Genomic DNA, 23,522 nt, shown 5'->3' on the forward strand with positions numbered 1-23,522 from the left:
TTCTCATTATCAGAGTAAACGAGATGAAAGTGTTCACTGATGTTCAGAACGAAATGTGGCACTGGTGACCCCTGCAGGTGGTGCAAATGCAACTGTGGGCTAGGTCCCTCTTGGGGCAATTTTGTCTTTTTTTTTTTTTAAGACACTTCATCACTGGAATTCCCTGCCTCCAGCTGCCCTCTCTGATAGGTCACTATACTCTGCCCCCTGGTTCCCGTGAACCACCACTCTGGCAGATCAGGGAACTTTCCCAGGCTTTCCTCTTAGTCCTCATCCCCCTTTTCTTCTTTTTTTTGAAAATATATTTTAATTGATTTCAGACAGGAAGGGAGAGGGAGAGAGAGATAGAAACATTAATGATGAGAGAGAATCATTGATCAGCTGTCCTGACCGGAAATCGAACTGTGACCTGCTGGTTCATAGGTTGATGATCAACCAGTGAGCTATGCCGGCCTCCATCCCCCTTAAGAATCCCTCTTAAGATAACATGGATGCTTGACTTTGGGTCATATCTGACCCTTAGGAAATACCACACACGTTCCTCCTCTGCCATATTCTCGAAGCACCGTCTATTCCTCAAACACTTCTCTGCCTGTATCAGGAGGGGACAGATTCAGTCACAGCCTCATGTCTTTGGACCTCCCCACACAGGTGTTAAATCACCACTTTGTATGTAATTGAAAATAAAAAGTCATTACAAATCACAAAAAGAAAGAGAGTGTTTTGTTTCTTCCTGACCTCCTATAGTCTCTTTTTCCTTTCTATTGAGACTTAATATCAATCATGTTTTTTTTAAAATAAACTATTTGGTGGGGTGGGGGAGCAGGGGAGGAGGGGCAGATGAAGAGCTTCTGCTTTTAAAATCCACAAAGGCTCTTGAGTTTTGCACTTGAGAACACTTTAAAAGTAAAAGTTGGGCAAAATTTTTGAACCACAAAGAATGGCTCTACTTTCAAATGATAAAGCCGAATCATGTCCAAAGTCTCTGCAAAGGAAAAAATGACCAGGAGGTTCATTTTAAATATATTCTCTGAACCATTTCAGAAAGACAGGCCATAAACTACAGCAGAAAGAGAGCTGGCAATAAATATTTTTCTTCAATTCAATTGCTCTGAAGGGGAAAGAAAAAGACTCTGTTCTCTGATAAAAATGTCATTTTGAGTAAATGTCATTACTGGACTATACTCAAAGATAAATTGAAGTAAGTTATTTTACCTATGACTTTGAAATATCAATTAAAAAATAAGCTCATTAAGAGTTAAACTATCCCCAAGGAAATGAGGCAATTTCAAGTTTGTTTAGTTTTTGATATATAAGATCATTAACACAATAATACACTAAATACCTTAGATTACTTTATTAATTAAAAAAGTAATTGATAGTCCAGGAACTTAACTAAATAGGCTTAAAAGATTAACCCATTTATCTAGAGATAACAATAAGCCATCCTGAGTCAATTAACCCAGTATATAATTTAGGGTAATGTTGGTAGCAACATATTAACATGGACATTGTTATCTTTTAGAGAAAATGAAAATGGTTTCACACAAACACATAAAAAAAAGAGAATATCCACACATGTATATTTGCAGATAGATAATGAATTTAATCCTAAACGAAAACACAGAAAATGATTCTAAAAAATGCTAGCCATATTGTCACCTAAGTGATGCCATCTAAATGGACTCCATTGCTTAAATTATTCAAAGTGGTGACTCAGCCCTGACCGGTTTGGCTCAGTGGATAGAGCGTCAGCCTGTGGACTGAAGGGTCCCAGGTTCGATTCTGGTCAAGGGCATGTATCTTGGTTGTGGGCACATCCTCAGTGCAGTGTGTGCAGGAGGCAGCTGATCGATGTTTCTCTCTCATCGATGTTCCTAACTCTCTATCCTTCTCCCTTCCTCTCTGTAAAAAATCAATAAAAATACATTTAAAAAAATGGTGACTCACACATAGCTCCATGGAAATCTGGAGTGATTGCCTGCCTCTGAAAAAGGCTGCCTGGACCTCTGGAGCTGACCACAGGGATTTATGTTTACTGCTGTGCATGCTACACTGTGCTTTGCTGTTCTCATTACATATGCAGAGCCAATTGGGGAGAATTTGGAATAATTATTTATTTTTAATGTATATACTGCTTATTCCACAAAGTTGTTAAACAGCTTGCAGTAAAATCCCTGCATTTTAAGATAGTTGAGAATAAAAATAGATGATCCAAAACCATATAGCAGAGTGGGAGCAATAGGAACCTACAATAGAATACTGGATTTGAACATTAAGGTTTTCTATGTCAGGCAAGCAAAGTAGCTTTTATAGTTCTCAGTACATGAAATATTGGAGCCTCTTTGTACCTCAGAAAATAGAAGGTTTTCTTACACTCTAACTACTGAGCACACTGGCCAGGGCTAGTTAGTGTTTTTATCTCTCCCTCCCTTTCTTTCCTCTCTGAAGTCAATAAAAATATTTTTTTAAAAGAGTGTTTTTAACTGACATACAATTATTTCTAAATGAATATATACAGGGTGGGGCAAAAGTATGCTTTTAATCATGAGTACGCAAAATAGAGTTTATTCTTGTATTATTATTATTTATTAACTACAGGCCTGGTGCACAAAATCCTTGCAAGAGTAGGCCTTCCTTCTCCAGGCTGCCGTCACTGGCTTCCCTCTGGCACCCGGGACCTGGGCTTCCCTCTCAGCCCCATCTTCATCAAGAAGGTCATCCGGAAGCATGTCCAGTCTAATTAGCATATTATGCTTTTATTATTATAGATTATTGTATTGTTTTCCATATAAACAGCTGTAAGCCTACTTTTGCCCCACCTTGCATTATAATGTAAAAAAAATTTTTTTAATGAGAAAAAGTTACAATAAACATTTTTAAAGCATATTCCTAATTGTGATGGCTGGCTTCAGTAATATCTCAAAACAGTCTGGGTGAGTTCATCAATAATATGATGGATATAAAAATATGTCATCACCATGTTGACCAATTCAAACTGTGAGCCAAAGTCTGTTAGATATTATGTGCTTCCTTGGATTTATATGAAATGTATAAAACATACTGATAATATAATAAATTCATTCAACAAATATTTATTATGCACTCACTATGTGACAAGCACATTGCTAGATATCCTATATAATCCTATATAATAAAAGGATAACCCAGGAACTGAAACCTTGTTTACTTGGCCCGTGTTAGCCTTTGAGTTTGACTTGATTGATGTAAAGCAACTACACAGTGACACAGTTCTGGGAAGGTCACATATTCAGAGCTGTCTGATCTGAATCACCTTCCACTGTGTTTACCTTTCAGGTCTCAGGACCCAATTCTCCCACCAGGGTAACTCCTGTGCTGCAGTCTTCTCCAAGAGCTGTTGGCTCCTGCCTTTCAATGTTGCTCTTTTATATAAAAAAAAATGTTTGTATTGATTTCAGAGAGAGGAAGGGAGAGGGAGAGATATATAGACACATCAATAATGAGAGAGAATCATCAATTGGCTGCCTTCTACACACCCCTTTCTGGGGATCGAGCCTGCAATCTGGGAACGTGCCCTGACCAAGAATTGAACGTTGACCTCCTGGTTCATGGGTGGACACTTAACCACTGACACACTGGTGGGGCCCAATATTGCTCTTGAAGGATCCACAGCCTAGGCTGGGTGAATGTAGCTCACAAAGAACCTCAGTCCACTTTAGAGTGATGCACTATGGAGGCACACAGGTAGGAAAGGCAGCAGACGATGGGCCAGGCTGGGAAGAAGGTATATATAGAAAAGCAACTTTAAGAAAAACAGTGTGCTGACTGGAAACCACAAATAATGGCACAGAGCCTCGTAGGAAAAGTGGGAAGCGGCTTTCTAGATAATCTTGATGCAAAGCTTTGCTCATCACTCCTTTATTCCTCAGACGAAGAAGCCACCACAGGCGGCGCAACGTTAAACATAGTCACTATTTCTGGAGAGAATTGTAAGTGCTGAACCAATGCTTGCAAACAGGAGGCAGGGGTGGACATTCCTCCTTATGTGTATTTGCATTAACACATATATCTGTGCAGAAAAAGATCCCTGAAGATTAAATCCCTGAATTATCCATAGCCTCCTACATACCGACCATTCATTTGATAATTCCCTCACCTCTCGCTTCTCTACCTGACTTTGTTTTCATATGTTCTCTCTCCTTTGCCTCAAGATTAAACTCTCCATCTGAGCTTATGGTGTCCCTCCCACTCCCCTGTCTTCCAGATAATTGAGTTAAATGATATGAAACAAGTTTTAAAATGAACTACAATTATTTATCTAGCTTTCTTTATAAACTGCAGGGCTCCCCAGAGCCTTCAAAAGCTAATGAACACTGGCAGTCTCCAAGAGGAAGAAAACATGTAGTGTTCTTAAACTTATTGGCCATAGGACTCCTGTTAGATGAAGCAATTATTTTATCTACACTAATTTCATAAGCTATTGAAGGCATATATCCTTTCCTAGAGGCTTTTTGTTCATTTGTTTTTGTCTTTTGCAGAGCGCAACATCATGGAAGATAAGGTTTTTGTAAATGACACATTAATGGGGTAATTGGTTAACCATGGTTGAGTTGTGCACTTATTTATTTAACAAATATTTATCAAGCACCTACTCTGAGCTTTTTAGGCATAGAAAATAGAGCAAAACCTAAACAAATCAAGTTCTTGCTCTTAGAAAGCTTACTTCTTGAGGAAAGAATAACAACAAAAAATAAATATATGGCAGATGATTAAAATAATAAAAGAGAGAGGAATGAAGAGTAAAGAGAGGGTGGAGTAAGGGTTTACAGAATGACATTTTATTGGAGGAAGTTGGAAAAGGGCACTCTGGAGAATCGAGGCTTGTTCAAAGATCTGACAAAAAGAGTAAGTGAGTGGGCCTGTGGTTATCCAGGAGAGAGAGGTCCAGCCAGTGAACACAGAGGCGGAGGCCCCGAGTGAAGGCGGTCTTGGCAAGTTTGAGAACAGTGTGACCAGAGCAGGGTCAGCAGGATGGAGCCGGGTGGGGGACAATATCAGAGATGCCGGAACAGAAAGTGTCAGGCTCTTTCAATCACTATAAAACATTGGACTCTCCTCCAAGTGAAGTGGGGAACCACGGAGGGTTTTGCACACAGAATGACCTAATATCTGCTGTATTTGAAGAGGATTACTCTGGCTGTTGTCTTTAAAATAGACTAAGGACAAGTGTGAAGACAGCACAATCATTACGAGTATGTCAGAGTATGTCATAGTGGATAATGGTGCCTTAGGGAAGAAGTGGAGGCTAAGAGGTGATCAGAATCCAGATAAGTGTTTAAGCAATCACAGAGCATGCAGAAGACACTGAATATAGATGACTCTTCTGTGGAGGTTTATTGAAAAGCAGACAGTTAGAATAATAGTCTCTCTTCTTCTCTCTCCCCTTCTCTCATCTCTTCTCCCCTCTCACTGCACCTATTGAGAAGGTGTAATTCCTAATTACAAAACTTTGCAGCATCTTCTCTGCTGCAAAATTAGCTCAGGTAAAATGAGTATTTATTTTGGTACTAATTTTTTCTACCATGATTAAAGAAAAAATATTTAGAAAACCAATCATAGAAATAATAATGGTAGTTTATGATGTATAGAACTTCTAATTATACATAACACCACATATATAAAGTTGCCTGGTCATCATCGACCTGAATCTAAAAGCAGGCAAGGAGCCCAGTTATTTCTATTTTACACATGAGAACACCAAGGCTTAGCATAATCATTAGTTCAAGTTCATAACCCTTGTTAATAGCACAGAACACTTAAAATTTGAGTCTCTTCTACATTTCTGAACTAAACCCACTTCATGCCTTAATTTTCCAAGTAAACTATACTCATTTTATTTAGAAACTGAAGCAATTTCTTTATTTACCACTAAAAGAGTCTTTTCCAAATGTTCGGGGGGAAGAATTCTCTTAGAAATGTTCTAGTTTAAGATATATCTAATAAAATTATTAAGAACTCTAAAATATTTAAGAATAATTTGTTTCCAAAGGATATTGCCTTAAAATTCTTAAACTTATAGGTTATGGCATGATTGCAAAATCAATTAGGAATAGTGAGAGCAAAGTCAATCAAGTTACATTCTAAAAGCTGCTATTAGTAAATATCTACTCAATGCAATTGAAATTTCCAGATATCCAATTAAAATGTAAATGATGGTCTCTTTTTCATTATCATTATTGTATTTTAGTATGTAATTATATTAGTTTGATTTACATATCCTTCTATTATAATGTTTTCTTTAAAACATTCTGTATTTTATATTAAGACTCAGCCAATGTGAAAGATAACGCAATAGAATATATCTAAAGGCATCTAATCTTGTGGGACATTTAAAGTATCAAAATTTGAAAATTCAGTATCTTAAATAACATCATATATATTTAAGTTATTGATATATATGTATATGTGGGCAAATTACATATTTTTCTTTAAAATTCAAGATGCTATTCTAATAATACTATTAAAAGCAGGAAACAAAAGTCAATAATAAGGCATACTGGAAATTATAATAATACATTTATTGCCCACAAATATGACATGAAGTAAAAAAAATTATGATGTTACTGAAATTCATTAACAAAAACCAAATATTTATGGTCCCAGTATAATTCACTTCAAACTATTTTACAATCTGAACATTGTTCAGATTCTTCCAAGTCCTCATGACCACCTCAGTCCAACCTACCAATATCTTTCAGCTAGTCTCAGGCGTTCTATTCTTAACCCTAACAGAGCCTATTCTTCACCAGTGGCCAGTCATCCTCCAAACAGTTAATTCATGTACTGTCAGGCCTCTAAAGGTGCCCTTCCATAATTACAATCAAACACGAAGTCGTCTCTATTGCTTATGAAGCCCTGCATCTTCTGTTCCTTGACTACTGCTCAGGTCTCCTCTTCACCCCTCTCCTCATCATTCTCTATTCTCCAAGCATATCCGCCTTAGGACTCTAAGTTTGCCTGACCCTCTCACTTCATTCATGTCTCTGCTCAAAGGTTACATGGCAGGAGAGCACTTCGGTGGCCATGCACTCAAATGGCACTCAAATAACTCTGCTCCATAGTCCCTATCCTTATCCTATATAATAAAAGGGTAATATGCAAATTGATCTTAATGGCAGAACGACCACTCCACCAGTCACTATGAGACGCACTGACCACCTCTCAGTCCCTTTCCCCAGGCGGCAGGCTCTGATCGTCCGATGGTGAATGGGGAACCAGGAGTGAGAGGCTGGGGGACACGAGTGGCACCAGGCCAAGGCCCCCACCCCACCAGTTGCTCCACACACAGAGGGCGACCAATGGGAGAAGGGGGGGAGGCGGGGCTGGCAGCAGGCAGCCTGGGAAGATGGCCCTGATCACAGGCCAGGCCTAGGGACCGTACCCACACACGAATTTCATGCACCAGGCCTCTAGTAATATATATTAGTACTTGATATTATGCAATACTAAGTTATATTTTTAAATTCAACTTTCTATTGAGATAATTTTAGATTCATGTACACTTGTAAAAAAATAACACAGAAGCATGCCATGTATACTTTACCCAGTTCCTCTAATTAGTTACCATTTTGCAAAATTCTGATATAAAGCATAACTAAAATATTGATATTAACAGATCAATCTTATTCATATTTCTCTAGTTTTACTTATGCTTATTTGTGTGACTGTAATGATATATAATCTTATCACATCTGTAGGTTTCTGTAGGAACTGAATAGTTCCAACTAGGATACCTCATGTTGTCCTTTATAATCACACTTACCTCTGTCTCCTTACTTTCCAACACTTGGTACCCACTAATCTGTCCTCCATTTCTAAAATTTTGTCATTTCAACTATGTTTTATAATTGGAGTTATCTAGTAAATATCCTCTTAGGATTAACCTTTTTTACTCAGCTTAATTTTCCTGGAGACAGTTCCTTCCTTCTCATTGCTGAGCAGTGATTATGCCACTAAACACACACACACACACACACACACACACCACTGTTTATTCACCTGTTGAAGGACACCAGGGTCCATTCCAGTTTTGGGGTATTACCAATAAAACTGCCATGAATATCCATATACAGATTTTTCCTGTGAACTTGAGTTTTCACTTCTCTGGGATAAATGCCCAAGAGTGCCATTGCTGGGCTGTATAGTAAATATGCTTGTCCTAGTTTTTATTATCCCTTTTCCCTCTTGGAATGGAAGTCCTATGATACCAAGGACTTGGTTACTTTGGTTTAGTGTTACATCCCAATGTCCAGAAGAGTGCTTAGCACAGAGTCGGGTGTAAGCATATGCCTGTTGGATGACTACACCTCAGAGCCGTATAGAGATGCATTCCCATGTGCACAAGTGCTACTGCTTTTATAACTGAATGTGGTGAAGTGAGTCTGCAGAAACTCTCCGTGGTAGAGACATGGCGCCTGTCCCCCAACCTGCCTGAGGTGTCAGTTTGAGCCCTGAATGAAAGGGCAGTTAGGGCAGGAAGCAGAAAGGCTGAGCAGTAAAAGGATGTGTGAGTCTCTAGGACAGTGATGGCGAACCTATGACACACATGTCAGAGGTGATACGCAAACTCATTTTTTTGGTTGATTTTTCTTTGTTAAATGGCATTTAAATATATAAAATAGATATCAAAAATATAAGTCTTTGTTTTACTATGGTTGCAAATATCAAAAAATTTCTATATGTGACACGGCACCAGAGTTAAGTTAGGGTTTTTCAAAATGCTGACACGCTGAGCTCAAAAGGTTCGCCATCACTGCTCTAGGAAAAGCCACACAACTTTCAATCCCAAGAAACCCACTCTCATTAAACTGGCTCAGATTGCCCTGATATCCCTCAGATCATGTGCATCTCAGGTGCCTGGTAGCCACCAGCAGAAGACAAAGTAGCCTGCCCCTGAGCTGTATTTTCAAGGTGGGATCAATAGCAGAGCCAGGGAGTTTATATTCATTCCTAAGCACTTGTGCCAACCTAGTAATAATAAGTAAGCTCTCACAAAATATGTGTTTCATGTGTGAAAAAATAATTTATTTCCTGACAGGACTTGGAGGACTTCAGAGGAGAATGAGGTTCTACATGGGCAAATGGTATGAAAATGGCAGCTAACAGCAACAGGAATTTGGAAATCAATTTTAACTTCACCACAAGCTGGGAGGCCTAGAAAATTTGGATTACACATAACCATTTTTTACAGATCTGTATTTGTGGTACCATCACTATTCCTGGAGAGATCCTTTACAAAATCCTAGGTGAATCAGTTCAATTAGTATAAATATAGCAATTCTGTTAGTATAAATACACCACCTTCATGAGTATAACCTTCTGGCAAAATTTGTTTAACATATTTCTGTTCAGAGTCTATGTTTTCTGACAATCAGATTTCTTTCAATAAGTAACAGGGGGGAAAGATTGTCCAGCTGTTATATAAATAGCAATTTTAAAATATTTTGAGTTTGTGACTATCTGAGAATTTTGTTGCAAATATCACAACATCTGCATTTGAATAGCGTCTCTATGTAAACATCCATTCCATACATCTGCCAGGAGGGTGAACTTTGTGAGACTCCCGCAAAGGATGAAAACAGCCAAATAAAAATGCCTTGGAATGTTAAGGGATAATATATTTTAAGGACAGTAAGTGAATATGTTCCTCTGGCCTGATTCTTTCAATCATTTAAGGGTTCTTGCTGTAAGATAATTTGCATTATAGGAAGCAAAGACTGAATGAAAATAAAATTCAATAAGTTTGCATGATTATACATTTAGTCTGGGATTCCATGTGTGTAGCCTAAGCTTGGTTTCTCTTTGACTATTTCTCTGCTTATCTCCCTTTAATTCCTCACAGCATGGTTCTAGAACACTGACTCCCACCCTTGGCTGCACATTAGAATCATCTGGGGAAGTTTGAAAGCTCCTAACGCCTAGACCACACACCAGGAATGTTGAACAAGAATCTCCGGGGTGGGAGCTAGGCATCCGTATTTTTCATTGGTCCCCAGGTGACTCTAATGTGCAGCCAAGGCTGAGAACCAGTGTTCTAGACTCATTGGTGTCAGGTTCATTAGGGTACTTGTGAGTAGTCAGAACTGGGTCCAAATTTAACTTATTAAATTGGAATATCTATGAATGAGCAAGAGAAATCTGAATATTTATCTGCACTGCCAGATGGTTTATATGTACACCAAGTTTAAGAACATCTGCCTTATAGAGCCAGGGGGCTAACATTTACCTGCAAAAACAACAGTGAACAGGACAATTTGAAATCTCCGACCACAGTCAGAAAAATCTTTGGGGGTTGGAGATGAGTCTATTTTGAAAGTTTTCATGTAAGTTATATAGTTTACAAGTGTCAGTTGTAACTCCAAGTAACTCCATGCAGTTTTGAAGTTATACTTTATTAGGGCAGTTTTGAAATTAATACTTTATTAGGGCAAATTCATCCTCTAGTGGAAAAGCGAAAATAAAGAGGCCATCAAGCCAAAATTAGAAAGAGTAATTTAAAAAAAATAATAAATAATTACCTATTAGAATGAAGCATGTTAAGATAGGAATTCTTATAGAAAAGCATAAAGCTACAAATGGAGCTTCCTAGTATTTTTTTCTAAAAAACTACAATTAAAATTATTTCAAAGTAAGGGAAATATTAAGGACCAATAAGAAGCACCAATAAATTAAGAAATATTAGTCCATTAGGCATAGGGAAGCAGGGCAAAGGATTATTAAATCCAATTTTCATAAGCATGTTATTTCCAGAACATAACACAATGTGAGGTTCTCAGGGTTTGTTGAATTGAATTAAATTGAATTTTTTATGAGAAAACTGAAGCTCAGAACCATTAAGTGTTAACTGACTTTCCATCACTTGATCAAAATAGAACAGCATCAAAACCCAGGTCTCAGGCAGAATTATTGCCCTCACAGCATGCTTCCTCCAGTATAACTTGGAAATGAAAGGTCATCCTTTCAGCCAGTTGTCCTCAGCTTGGTGCATGTAAGGATCATATAGATGCATTTAACTTGTGCCAGGCCAGCCGCTCCCTACATTAACTATATCCAGGATACTGACCAAAGGTATTGATTCAACAAGGCTGAGGTGGGACCAGATTCTGTATGTTTAACAAGCACCACCTAACAAGTAAAACAAGCAATTGCCAAATATGTAATTAATCCAACTAGCAGTGCTCTTTAGAACAGCAAATCTCATTGGCTCACTCTGAGAAAAGCGAAATAGGTAAGGTACAAGAATAAAATGACTCAGTAAGTATTTGTTAAATGTATAAATCAATTAATCAATAGTATACCATTAAGACCAAACGGTTTGCCCTGACCGGTTTGGCTCAGTGGATAGAGCGTCGGCCTGCGGACTCAAGGGTCCCGGGTTCGATTCCAGTCAAGGGCATGTACCTTGGTTGCAGGCACATCCCCAGTGGGGAGTGTGCAGGAGGCAGCTGATCGATGTTTCTCTCTCATCGATGTTTCTAGTTCTCTATCCCTCTCCCTTCCTCTCTGTAAAAAATCAATAAAATATACTTTAAAAAAAGACCAAAATGGTTTTACAATAGTTATTACAATATACAAAGAGGAAAATTTTAGGTTAGATGTTCTTCTGGCCAACTTTCTCAGTGGGAAAACGGGGCTAGAGAGCATATTATCTTGAGCTAATCTGATAAAATGGGCCACTTCTGTATCAGTCCCTTTTTCTTTCTGGGCTTGGTGGGCACCTGGAACAGCTCCTCTTCCTCAAAGAATAGGAACGAAGAAAATGTGCTCTTAAAAGGAATCCAAGGCTGCCGAGCTGTGTAGGTAGGGAAGAAAGCTCAGAATGCCTTCCTTGGTAAGATGGGCAAAGAGTTCTGGGAATAAAGAAATGGTCCCTCCCTAAGGCATTAGATTTGTTACTGGCAACAAATATAATACGATTACTCTTAACCATATTATATTTGGCTCCCAACAGAAAACTGATTGCTTAGGAATGCCTTTCAAAAGTCTAAACTCTAGACAATTTTGGTGTTTAATTCATTCTGTAATTTACATTTTATAATTACACCCACCCACATACACACACATCTATATACGTATACATACTACATGTTTCATATTATTGTATGGCATTTTAAGAACATGTATAATTTGGTAATTCTATATAAAACAATTATTACTCATTATTAGTCTGATAAAGTTATAACCTTATGCTATTCTCATTACCACAAAAAAAAAAGTATATGTAATGGCTAAAATCCAAAACACTGACAAAAACATGCTATTGAGAATACAGGACAACAGGAACTCTCATTTACCTCTGATAAGTATGCAAAATGATACAGCCACTATGGAAGGCAGTTTAAAGTTTCTTATAAAAATAGATGTACTCTTACCAATTCATTCAGCAGTAACACTCCAAGATATTTATTCAAATGAGTGGAAAATAGGTCTAACAAAATCCTGCACCTGAATGTTTGTAGCAACTTTATTCATAAATTCCCCAAATGAAAGCAACAAAATGTTCTTCAAATAGGTAAATAAATAAACAAAATGTGGTGCACCCATAAAATGAAATATTATGCAGCAGTTTTTTTTAAAGCTATCAGGTCATAAAAAGACACGGAAGAGCCTTAAATGCCACTGCTAAGTGAAAAAGTTAGTCTGAAAAGTCTACACACTATATGATTCCAAATACATACTATAGTATTCCAACTATGTGACATTCTAGAAAAGGAAAACTATAGAAATAGTAAAAAAAAAAATCAGTGGTTGCCCGGGGCGATGGGGTGGGAGAAGGGATGAATAGGTGGAGCATTAAGGTCAGTGAAACTATTCTGTATGAAGCTAGGGTGGATACATGATATTATATATTTTTAAAAAACTAAATAACTCTATAATATAAACAGTGAACCAAAATATAAACCAAAATACTGAGTAATAATGTATTAACATTTTATCAATTATAAAAAATATAGCATATCAATACAAGATGTTAATAATAGGGGAAACTATGTAGGAGGAGAGATTTATAATAATGCTCTGTTCAATATTTCCATAAACCAAAAACCGTCCTAAAAACTAATATTTACTATTTTTTAAAGAATATATAGGTAATATTAATGCTGGTACTAAAGCCTTTTTTTCTAATTTGCAACATATTGATAAATTAATCATTAAAGTATACGTATTGACTATGTATTTGTCATGTCTATATCATGAAACATAAATTTTTTTAACTACTTAGCTATATTACCAAAGATATTTAATTCACATTCTGTCATATAGAACTAAATTAAATAGTTCCCCCATATGTAAATGTCTGAAGAATTTTTAAAATTCTTTTCCAAAAGGAATGTCATATTCTAGTGGTATATCTCTCATTTTCATTGATTGTCAATAAAGTTTTGATTTGCAAAAGCCACACTAAATATTTTGCCTATAATTACTATTCTGTAACGAATGCAAAACTGCTACCTTAATTTATGAGATGATTACTTTTAGCTACTGAGAGCCTTGGGCAGTATTTCTCAACTTCAATATGCTTGGGTGTCGACTGGGATCATTCTAGTTGGTTTAAGGTGGCACCTGACAATGTGCATTTCTAACAAGTTTCCAGGCATCGCTAATGCATAACCACACACTGAGTATCAAGGTTTTAGAACATATCTGGGCCATAAAACTATTACCAGTGGGGGGAAAACCCAAATGCCTACCAGTTCTTGCAAGGCATTAAAAAAGCTACTTTGGTTTTCTCCTACCTGGAAAAGCTCTGGGGGCTCCCAGGACTTTTAAATTCTTTCAATTTAATCTATAAAGAGGAAGGCTTGATAACCTTTATACAGTAAGCAAGCTACCCATTTAGTCATAATACTCGCCTAGCTGGTGTTAGACAAAGATACTCTATTTCTAGTTCAATTCCTCAACTTCTATGTCTTCAATTGCAGAAAGGTCAAGTGATTGGGTTGAGGTCACTTATCCAATAACTGTAAAGGTCAGGTGTCAAATCCAGGTCTCTGATTCCAAAACCAGTTCTTTCCCTCCATTCTCTGTTGCTTCTAACAGTGATGCACTTCAGAGAATAGGGATCAACTTGTTTACACCACAAAATCCCAGTTCTGAATTGAATAGTAAAGCCTGGGGCTTTCCATTGAAATTCCTAACATGGGTTTACAGTTGGTGGGAGAGAGCTGCTGTGGGGGTTTCTTTGTGCTTCACAATAAGCCTTGAAATTCAACATTTTATGTGGATTAATGAGCTTATTTGAGGATGGTGTAATCTACGAGAGAAAGATGTGGATATTCTACTGTAGAGCAGTGGCTCTCAACCTTCCTAATGCCGCGACCCTTTAATACAGTTCCTCATGTTGTGGTGACCCCCAACCATAAAATTATTTTCATTGCTACTTCATAACTGTAATTTTGCTACTGTTATGAATCGTAATGTAAATATCTGATATACAGGATATATTTTCATTGTTACAAATTGAACATAATTAAAGCATAGTGATTAATCACAAAAACAATATGTAATTATATATGTGTTTTCCAATGGTCTTAGGTGACCCCTGTGAAAGGGTCGTTTGAACCACTGCTATACAGAATGGGGACAGCAATGATTTGTTCTATTTCTCCAAACATGATGGCTCTTTTGAAAGGGCTAACGTCCAGCCAATGTGTGGGAGTCAGAGGCAGGTGGACCCCGCCCCACCTGTGTATGTCACCCATGATGATTGGATGTCTCCATGGGACTTCTAGGCTATTAGAGATAACTGAAACTAAAACATCTCTTCACAATATGAAGAAAACAAAGCCCAGAGGTGTGAGAAGCGTTTTGTGTTGTACAGATATTAATTGGAACTTAGATTTGGAGTTTCCCAACCTCTGGTTTAAGGGCTAGGCTCAATTTCTCATTGACATCAGCAGTAGTTTAGGGTGAAGTGGCTCATAAATATGAAATATTTAAGTGACATTAGGATCTACACGTGCCTTCCAGACACTGCCTTTTTAAGGATTCCTAACAGTAAGAATCTGCCTGTGAATTTTTACCCTCTCTTTCTCCTGAGGCCCTGCAGCACAGAAAAGAGAAAGTTGGGAGGGTATGACCTTTGGGTGCAATTCCTGCCTCTGAGCACTGTTCTAATTCCAAGGGAGGGATCTTCTGTAAGTGTGTGTGCGGTGTGCAGGCAGCTCTGAATTAAGGAGCTCAGGTTGGGTAGCCTGACTGTCTCCTTCTGGGCACTGCTCTGACATACCTTGTAGTTTTGTTAATAAGTGAGTTAGGGATATTGTCTTTGTGGGATTGAGTAAATATCAACTAAATGAAGGGCGACCAGGATTCTGGGCCCCCAGCTCTGTCTCTCTGGGGAAGTGTGGAGGGATTCATGTGTGGAGGCTGAGCAATGATGCCACCATAGGGGAGAATCAGCCTCAGCAAGTCAGGACCCAGGCTGAGAAAAACAGTAGCTCTCAGTTCCTCTTCGGTGACCTGAGCTCAGAGACAATTACAAATGCCGGTTGTAAGGAGCACAAATGCCCCTTGTCCTCTCACAGGCTTCACAGAATTCCACAAACTCCCAGGGATGGCAACTCCCCAGAAAAGTATAAAATGCCCCCAAAGTCTCAGAGCCAGGAGACACACTATATTTTTTACTGGTGGTTGGAAATCTGGCTCTGACTGCCACACCCACCTTGGGCTTAGGCATTCCTAACACCAAGGTCTTAATGACCACTATTCAGGCTCCTGTCTCCACGAGTCCCACCATGTGTCATGCATCCCCCTGTTCTCCTCCCTCTGACCAACATCCTATCCCCCATCACCACTCCGTTTACAGGCCACAGCCTCTGTGAGAGCCTCCCCGACAGGCCAGTGTGGCCGCCCTGCTTGCTGAACCCCTGAAGCAGTTAAGGGCCCACCCGGCTCATTTGGCATTTATGTTGAGCTTTGCTTCTGAGAAGAAATCATCACAAGTGGATATATTTTGTTTAACTTCCCAGGATAAATAAGAATGGGGATAAAGGAGAAAAGTGCAAATACCACACTTGTTGAACTTTCAAAGATGTCCATGCAAAAATGCCAACATGTTAAGAAGGAGGACACTGGCTTATAGATAGAGCAGGGGGAGGGAGGGTGTTTTATTTTCTGGCTATCATCTCTCAAGCTAGTCTACAAAATTATATCTGGAAATCTTGAAGAATGTAGCTTCATGACAAGTATAAAAGAAAGAGACAGGTATCTGTTTAATATAAAGAGCTACATTTTGCAAGTGTGGCTGAACAATAATGAAAAGGGCAACAAAAGACTGATAGTCCCCATGCCACAGAGAGGACAGAACACAGTCTAGGAGGCCTTGCCTGGGGCGGTGGTGTATTCAGTGTGAAAGAAGCAGCGTTAGCCAACTGCCAGGGCTCTTCGCTGCTCAGAGATTCTATTATTCCACTCCAAACAAAAATGATAATGACTTGTATACTTTGCAATCAATAACAATAAAAGCACAATGACCATGGATAACTTACTGTGCTGACAATGAATCCCATTAAATCCTCGGGGACATTTACAAACATAGCCTATGAAAGTGTCCCCGCGATACGCTTCACTTATTTCACAGGTTCCTCCATTATGGCATGGATTAGGAATGCAGGGACCTGAAAGACAGAAAAGAAAATATTGCTGCAGAATGCATATGCTCTAAAGTAGACATTAGGTCAACATTTTACGGTTAACCGTTTTATAGAGAAGTGTTTTGAATATTAATGGCATAGCGAAATAGATGAGTTGGATGAGCTATGAGGATCAATGGGCTTGTATCCTGGTTGAACCACTTCCTAGCCCTGTGGTCTTGAAGGATTTATTTAACCTCTCTTCGCCTCAATATCACTTTCTATTAAATGCCAATACTAACAGAATCTACCTCAAAGAATAATGATACAGATTTTTTTAAGAACAGAGCAGTGTCTGACACACATACTAAGCATGCAAAGAATTAGCACTAAGTATAGGTTTTAAGGTCTCAGAATTGTAACATGCCTTTTGCATGTTTACTAACTAATACTGGATGGCAATTCCTGCAGCTATTCAGGCAGCTCTGTACCCTGCTGGTGAGGGAATAAACCTGCAAATTGACTGTAACCATAGAGGCCAAGTGATGTGGATATAGCTGGCTGAAATATTTTGTAGACTATGTATTGAGAGTTGGTGGTGGGGCATACTTCTGGAGAATCATAAGTTTTGCCAATCCATAAGAGTAGCTCAACAAAAGTTGCAAATACAGAGAAAGGGTAATAGCCAATTATAAGCGTTGAGGAAGTGACTTCACTGGAGTGACTGGTTCCTGTGAGGCCAACATGCTGTGGCGTTCAGGCTCTCGTGGAGAGAACCATGCCGCACTGTGGGGTGTAGAGCTGGGCCGGTCTACCCAGACCTGGCACTCCCTTAATGCTCCTTCTTTATTCCGGGTGCTCCTTTGGTATGGTTGAGGTTTTCTCAAATGTCATGCCAAACAGGGTTTTTCTATACCATCTGCCTTCCTTCCTTTTCACCCTTTAGAGGTGACAGGCTCCTACTTACTTCTGCTTCCTCTCCCCTTTTGTTCATCACAACCATCTCCCAACAAATCTTTGGCACCTTTAATGGTGCATCATAGTTGGCTTTTTAGAAGATGAAAATTGTCTCACGGAAGATTCCAGAATGGAGATTTTGAAGAGGGGAAGAGACAAGTTGAAGAAAGAAAAAGCTTATCCTGGGTGATGAAGAAACGCCAAGGGAAACAGTATAATATAATTTTGTTTATTGTTTGTTTTAATTGGATAGAGTAAAACTGAAAGAGAAATCACTGAAGAGAAAGTTAAGATGTATGTATCAGAAAAAGAAAGCAGGAGTAACCAAGTGTCTGATTATGTGTGAAGTGTGAGTTCAGAGTCCTGGAGGCTATTAGTCAAGAAAAAGAGCAAATAGTTTCAGAACAGACTAGAGTGAAGGCAAAAGGCACAAGAATAGTGACAACTTGAGACAACCGGTGGGAGCTTCAATAGGCAAGGCTGTTGGAAGTGTGCAATAGTGAATGGTACTCAAGCAAGGGTCAAAGCCACTTAAGGACTTACGGAGAGAAAGGGAAAGTTACTGTCATCACTTTGAGCAGTGGGACAGGACGTCAGCAACAGGAACCACTCAGGGGCTGGGCAATGTCGTCTTGCACTGAGGCAAGACTTTCTAACTCTACTTCTTTCTCCAGCAGCTGTCTTTGACACTTGGTGTTTTTCGGTTTAAAATTTTGTGAAATTTAGTGGTTGAAGGACCAAATAAAGAAATGCATGACATAGGAAACAATGTGGCAACTCTATCGTGACTGGATCTTTACTTCTTGATAGGGCTGGCTTTACAGAGTGAAAAGAAATCAATGTATCTGTGATCTTTCTCCAGATTTCTCGATACCAATGTATTTTCTTAAGTGGGCAGTTGTGTGCAGGGAAGTACATGTCAATTAAACAAACCAACACCAGCCCATGAGGAAATGCATTGCCAATGATTGAGACAGGAGGAAGGTGCATTACCAATCATCAGTTTGTGGCAATTTGAATCGTTTTCTTCTATTACTAAGAGATACCAATCATGCTTCAGAACATATCTCTCCTCTTCTTTCTCAGTTTCTAGTTGTTTTGTCCTTTCAAATGAATTAACATTTGATGACGACTTATAATTTACAAATTATTTTCACATAAATCATCTCACTGATTCCGCACAGTAACTTGATGAGATAGTTGTCATTACCATTCTCTTTTACATTCTTAAAAAGTGAAGGTCAGAGAGATTAGAGAATGTATCTCAAATAAACATCTATGAGTGGTACATTTAGGTTGCAAACTAAGAATGTGTGATTCTAAAAGAAACCCTTCCGTAGAGAATCAACTAATTAGGGAAAAGAGAATAAAAATGTTATTAGAGTTTTGATTCACCATTTCACTTCAAATTAAAAATATAGATGATGTAGACCTATTTTATTAACTGGAAACATAACTGCTAAACTAAAAATAAATCTAAATAATTATAGTCAAAGAATTACATACTTTCAAACAAATAAGGAGCCTCGGAGATACCTACCCCCATCTTTCCATTTTGCCAATGAGAAAACAAAGCCTAATCAGCATTCAGTGATTTCCCTCCCCCCGAAAAAGAGCAGTTAATATGAGGAAAATTGGGTTTAAGGAATTGAATCTCAGAGGAAGAAAGTTATTAAAACCAAAAATGATTAAGCTATTCCTGACCCCTCAAGAGAGTGATGCAATTTATATAAGAAAGAAAATAAATATTTTTCATGTTCCCTTCCACAGAGTTGGTGGGATGAGAGAAGGATTAAAAAAAAACCCACAAATGCCACCACCCTCTCAAAAAACAACAAAAGAAACTAATAAAGCTCTGCCAGTTCTTGGGAACAGTAAAAGCTGTGACTCCAAAGCAGGTGGCTGATGGAAGTCACTTTGAAGAAGGGCAAATAGGATCCTGGGAGAGATGACACTCTTATCTCAAGCCTGCTGCATCTGGGGAGAAGTAGAACGTGGTTAGAAGCTGAGGATGAGTTCGTGGGCCTGTGCAATAAAGGGGAGAACATAGGGGTGGATGGGGAAGCCCAGGAGAGGAGACCCCAGAGGCAGAGCTGGAAGGAGACTTCAGGAAGAGAGGGGGTCAGGCAGAGAGTTGTGAGGTGTAATATGTCAGGAAAAGTAGCTAGTAAGAAATTGTGATGCCTACAATTCAAGTTGACGAGGGTCTGCACAGCTCTGATGTGAACTCTCTCTGCTGGAGTACCCAGATAAGCACTCACATGACAGACCTGTGTGTGGTGTCTGGGGAAACCAAGGGGGAGGGCTGAGCTATTCCTCTGGCTCATCCTGGCAGAAGGGAGTAAGTGTTACAGCATATGATGCCAAGGGAGTCAAGAATTCATTGTGTGCAGGAGCCTCAAGACAGAGCTGACAGAGGTGTTTAAAGTCCTAGACCCTCTAGATATTTCCTGAGGGCGGAGGTGAAGCCTGCCCAGCAATCTGGGCACTGCCTCTGGGATCCCCAAAAAACATGAACTAGAGAGTTGGAGCTCATTTTATTTACACACAAAAGACATCATGATTTCAGCTGACAGCTGGGTCTCAGAAAAAGATTACCTATTACAGAGGTTGTGACTACTGTATTTCTCCTATCCCAAGAAATTCAGTGATTTTCATTAAAGGGTGAGGGAGTGGGAAAGCAAATGGGAAAAGGATTTAATGTCTGGAGTGCCTTGTATGCTGGGCAACATGAAAGATACATTATATATATATAATATTATGATGTAATATAATATATAAAAATATATATTTGTTTTAGAGAAAAAAAGAAAAAACAGCCTGCCAGGAGGTTAAGTAACATGCCTAACTAGAAAATCCAAGTTTTAACACAATCCGTCTGACTGCAAATCTACACCCTTTCCAATTAAGCCACACTTCCTGCCACGTTGAAAATCTGTGTATTTATTTATATGTTATCTTGACAGATGCACAGAATCAACATGAATTCACTAAGCACATTCCTATAAATAATGCAGGACTCTAAAGCCTTCCTAAATGGAACTGTTTCAGAGTATTTCCAGCAAAGGGTCAGGGTGTATTTGACATTATGAATACAGATAGGCTCTGCTATGCTAACAGTACTCAAGTTCAGCTATGTTTGAAAACAATTGTCAAAAGTATTTCCCAATACTATTTTATAATAATGTGTTTTATATACATAGAATGTTGCTTATACCTTGAAAATAAGAAATAAATGGACCCTGCCCAACATGCAGGCTATTTTTCTTTCTTTCTTGTTTTTGTCCCTAATCATTATATAGTGGACTGATATTATATTTCTTATATATACTCTTTTGTAGTATTCAGGATAGAGTGTCAAAATGAGTGGTTGCAAGTCTCTTTTTCCCATTGGACCATAAATTCTCTGTAGTAAGGGTCATGGTCAGCACACAGTAGGTATTTGATATATGTTGACTAAGCAAAGGTAAGGCAATAAAGAATTATAGACACTAATCAGAATGTAGGTTAGTACATAGCCCAAAGTCTCAACTCACAAAATTTGCTTGGTAGACAGAGTTTTATTTTTGATGTCAAATGGAAACCTTTACAACATGTAACAGTTTTCACGTTTCTTTCTCCAAGTGATAAGTGGGCTAATCATATGAGAATCACCGATCCTAGGAAACTCTTGTTTGTTGTTGTGTTTTCCCCATCCAACACTCATCTCTCTTCTGATACTCAAAGTATTAAAGTCTTGGTTCACTAATAAATACTAATCATCACCTATAGCATGTACTGTTGCATGTACTGTGAGGACAGTAGAGAAACTGATCCTGATCCTGTTCGACAAAGAAGTTGTTGTTTTTTTATTCTTTCTAATTTCTGGTTAAATATCATTTATTCATTAGGCACCTATTATGGGCTGAGCACTCTGATAATAATTTGTGAAAAATAATTTAAATGGAATGAGATTGTTAGCAGCTGGAAGAATAAGCTCACAACACAAGAAAATATTTAGTTATCCAGCTTATGTACCTCATTTTTAAAGGTAATTTAAATGGCTATCCTCTACTATGAATATACTATGCTCAGAATTAATATATATTTTTTGTTTATGTAATGGTTTCTGGAAATTTAGTTCTAGAATTTCCTTAGTTACAGGGTTATTTGCAAATGTTTGTAATATGGCTACATTCTTAACTTTTGTGACCAAAACTTTGCTGTATTTGGGGCAGCTCGTGTCTTTTCAATAACATGTCATGTTTTTTATAACATTTCAGCAAAGTTTTATTCATCTATCTATCTATCTATCTATCTATCTATCTATCTATCTATCTCCTATCTAATAAAGAGCTAATATACTAATTAGACTGGCCAGCAGAACAATCTTCCAGAACAACCTTCTGGAACGACCTTCTGGAATGACCTTCCCAAACGACCAACGGGCGGGACAGCAGGGTCATGGGGCTGCGAGGCAGCTGGGCCCGCGAGGGTTGAGCCCCAGCCGTTTGCACGAATTCCATGAATCGGGGCCTCTAGTGTGTGTGTGTGTGTGTGTGTGTGTGTGTGTGTGTGTATCCACTTTGAAAATAATTTAATACCAGAGCAACATTTAAAAACAGGTTTTATTCAACCACTCAGAGCTTATAGAAACAAGACAGACAAGGGTAATCTCAAATGCTCTGCATTTCAAAAATCTCTTTTTAAAAGTCTGTGCTTTGCCGAAACCGGTTTGGCTCAGTGGATAGAGCGTCGGCCTGCGGACTGAAGGGGCCCAGGTTCGATTCCGGTCAAGGGCATGTACCTGGGTTGCGGGCGCATCCCCAGTGGGAGATGTGCAGGAGGCAGCCGATCGATGTCTCTCTCTCTCATCGATGTTTCTGACTCTCTATCTCTCTTCCTAACTCTCTGTAAAAAATCAATAAAATATATTTTAAAAAAAAGTCTGTGCTTTTTTGGTGTTCCAGTTATACAAAAGAAGTCTACAGAGTGGTGATCATGAGCTCCAGTTCTAATTAGTATTCATAAAAGTCCAATTATCTGATTAGACAACAACACTTGGTAATAGCACTCTTAACAGTGAAAGTATAAGTGGACTTTCAAGATACAAGAGGCTTGAGGGAATTTTAAGATCGATACTGCTGTAATACTTTTGTAGGTAATCTTTAAGTAGCTCCTCGCACAATGGGGACAGCATGTGATCAATATTAATGAACAACTGAATTTGACAGCATGCTTTCCAGGCATTTTTATGCAAGCTCATATAAGTATGTCAAAAAGATGAATTGTTCACCAAAGCAAAAGATCTGGTTTTGGCCCTTTTCTTCATCCCTTCTCACAATTCTAAAAGTAGAGAATTAAAGTTATTCCCATATGTGTAACATGGTTAGCTTTTCACACATTTAGAGACTGTGCCCCAAATCATGAATTCTTTATAGTGTGTAAACAGATTATTAGACTCTCCTGTGATTATGTGTATATAGACTTGGTCAATTTTACAAACTATGCCCCAAAACATTGGTTTTAGATATTAAAAATGAATGCACATTATTATACAATGGCATGCCAATGAGGGAATAGCAAGAACATAATTTGACTAATTGTTCTAGCAGTACAGTGAAATAGAAATAGTTATGACCCAAAAGTTCACTCCAAATACTGTTCTTGAAGTTACATTCAACTTCTTATATTCTAGTTTGGTTTTACATTTAATAAGTTTTAAACAGTTTGGCTATTTCCATTTTGAACCACTGCCACTCAATTTTAAAACCAGTTGGAAATGAAGGAATTATTTTAGGAACATTCATATGGTTGATGCTCTCAAAGGAGGTTTTACACTGGTCCTTCCTCTTTCTCCTTCTCTTTCTCCTCCTTCTCTTCCCTAGTCCTCCTTCTCCCTTTAAAATGAAAAGGGCAAATTCAGCCATTTGAGGGAGAAAAGTTTCTATGGGTAATATATATATATAT

At 38.4% G+C, this 23,522-nt stretch overlaps 1 protein-coding gene across 1 annotated transcript in view; it reads right to left on the minus strand.

The window, feature by feature from the left end:
• The window catches only part of EDIL3 (EGF like repeats and discoidin domains 3), a 276,047-nt gene that overhangs the window by 194,709 nt on the left and 57,816 nt on the right, over positions 1-23,522 (minus strand). Inside the window, exon 4 of the mRNA XM_006775580.1 lies at positions 16,533-16,661. Within this exon, the coding sequence (XP_006775643.1) occupies positions 16,533-16,661 (129 nt within the window). The remainder of the gene's footprint in view (positions 1-16,532; positions 16,662-23,522) is intronic.

This window comes from Myotis davidii, unplaced genomic scaffold (assembly GCF_000327345.1).
Source record: "Myotis davidii unplaced genomic scaffold, ASM32734v1 scaffold44, whole genome shotgun sequence".
Lineage (NCBI taxonomy): Eukaryota > Metazoa > Chordata > Mammalia > Chiroptera > Vespertilionidae > Myotis > Myotis davidii.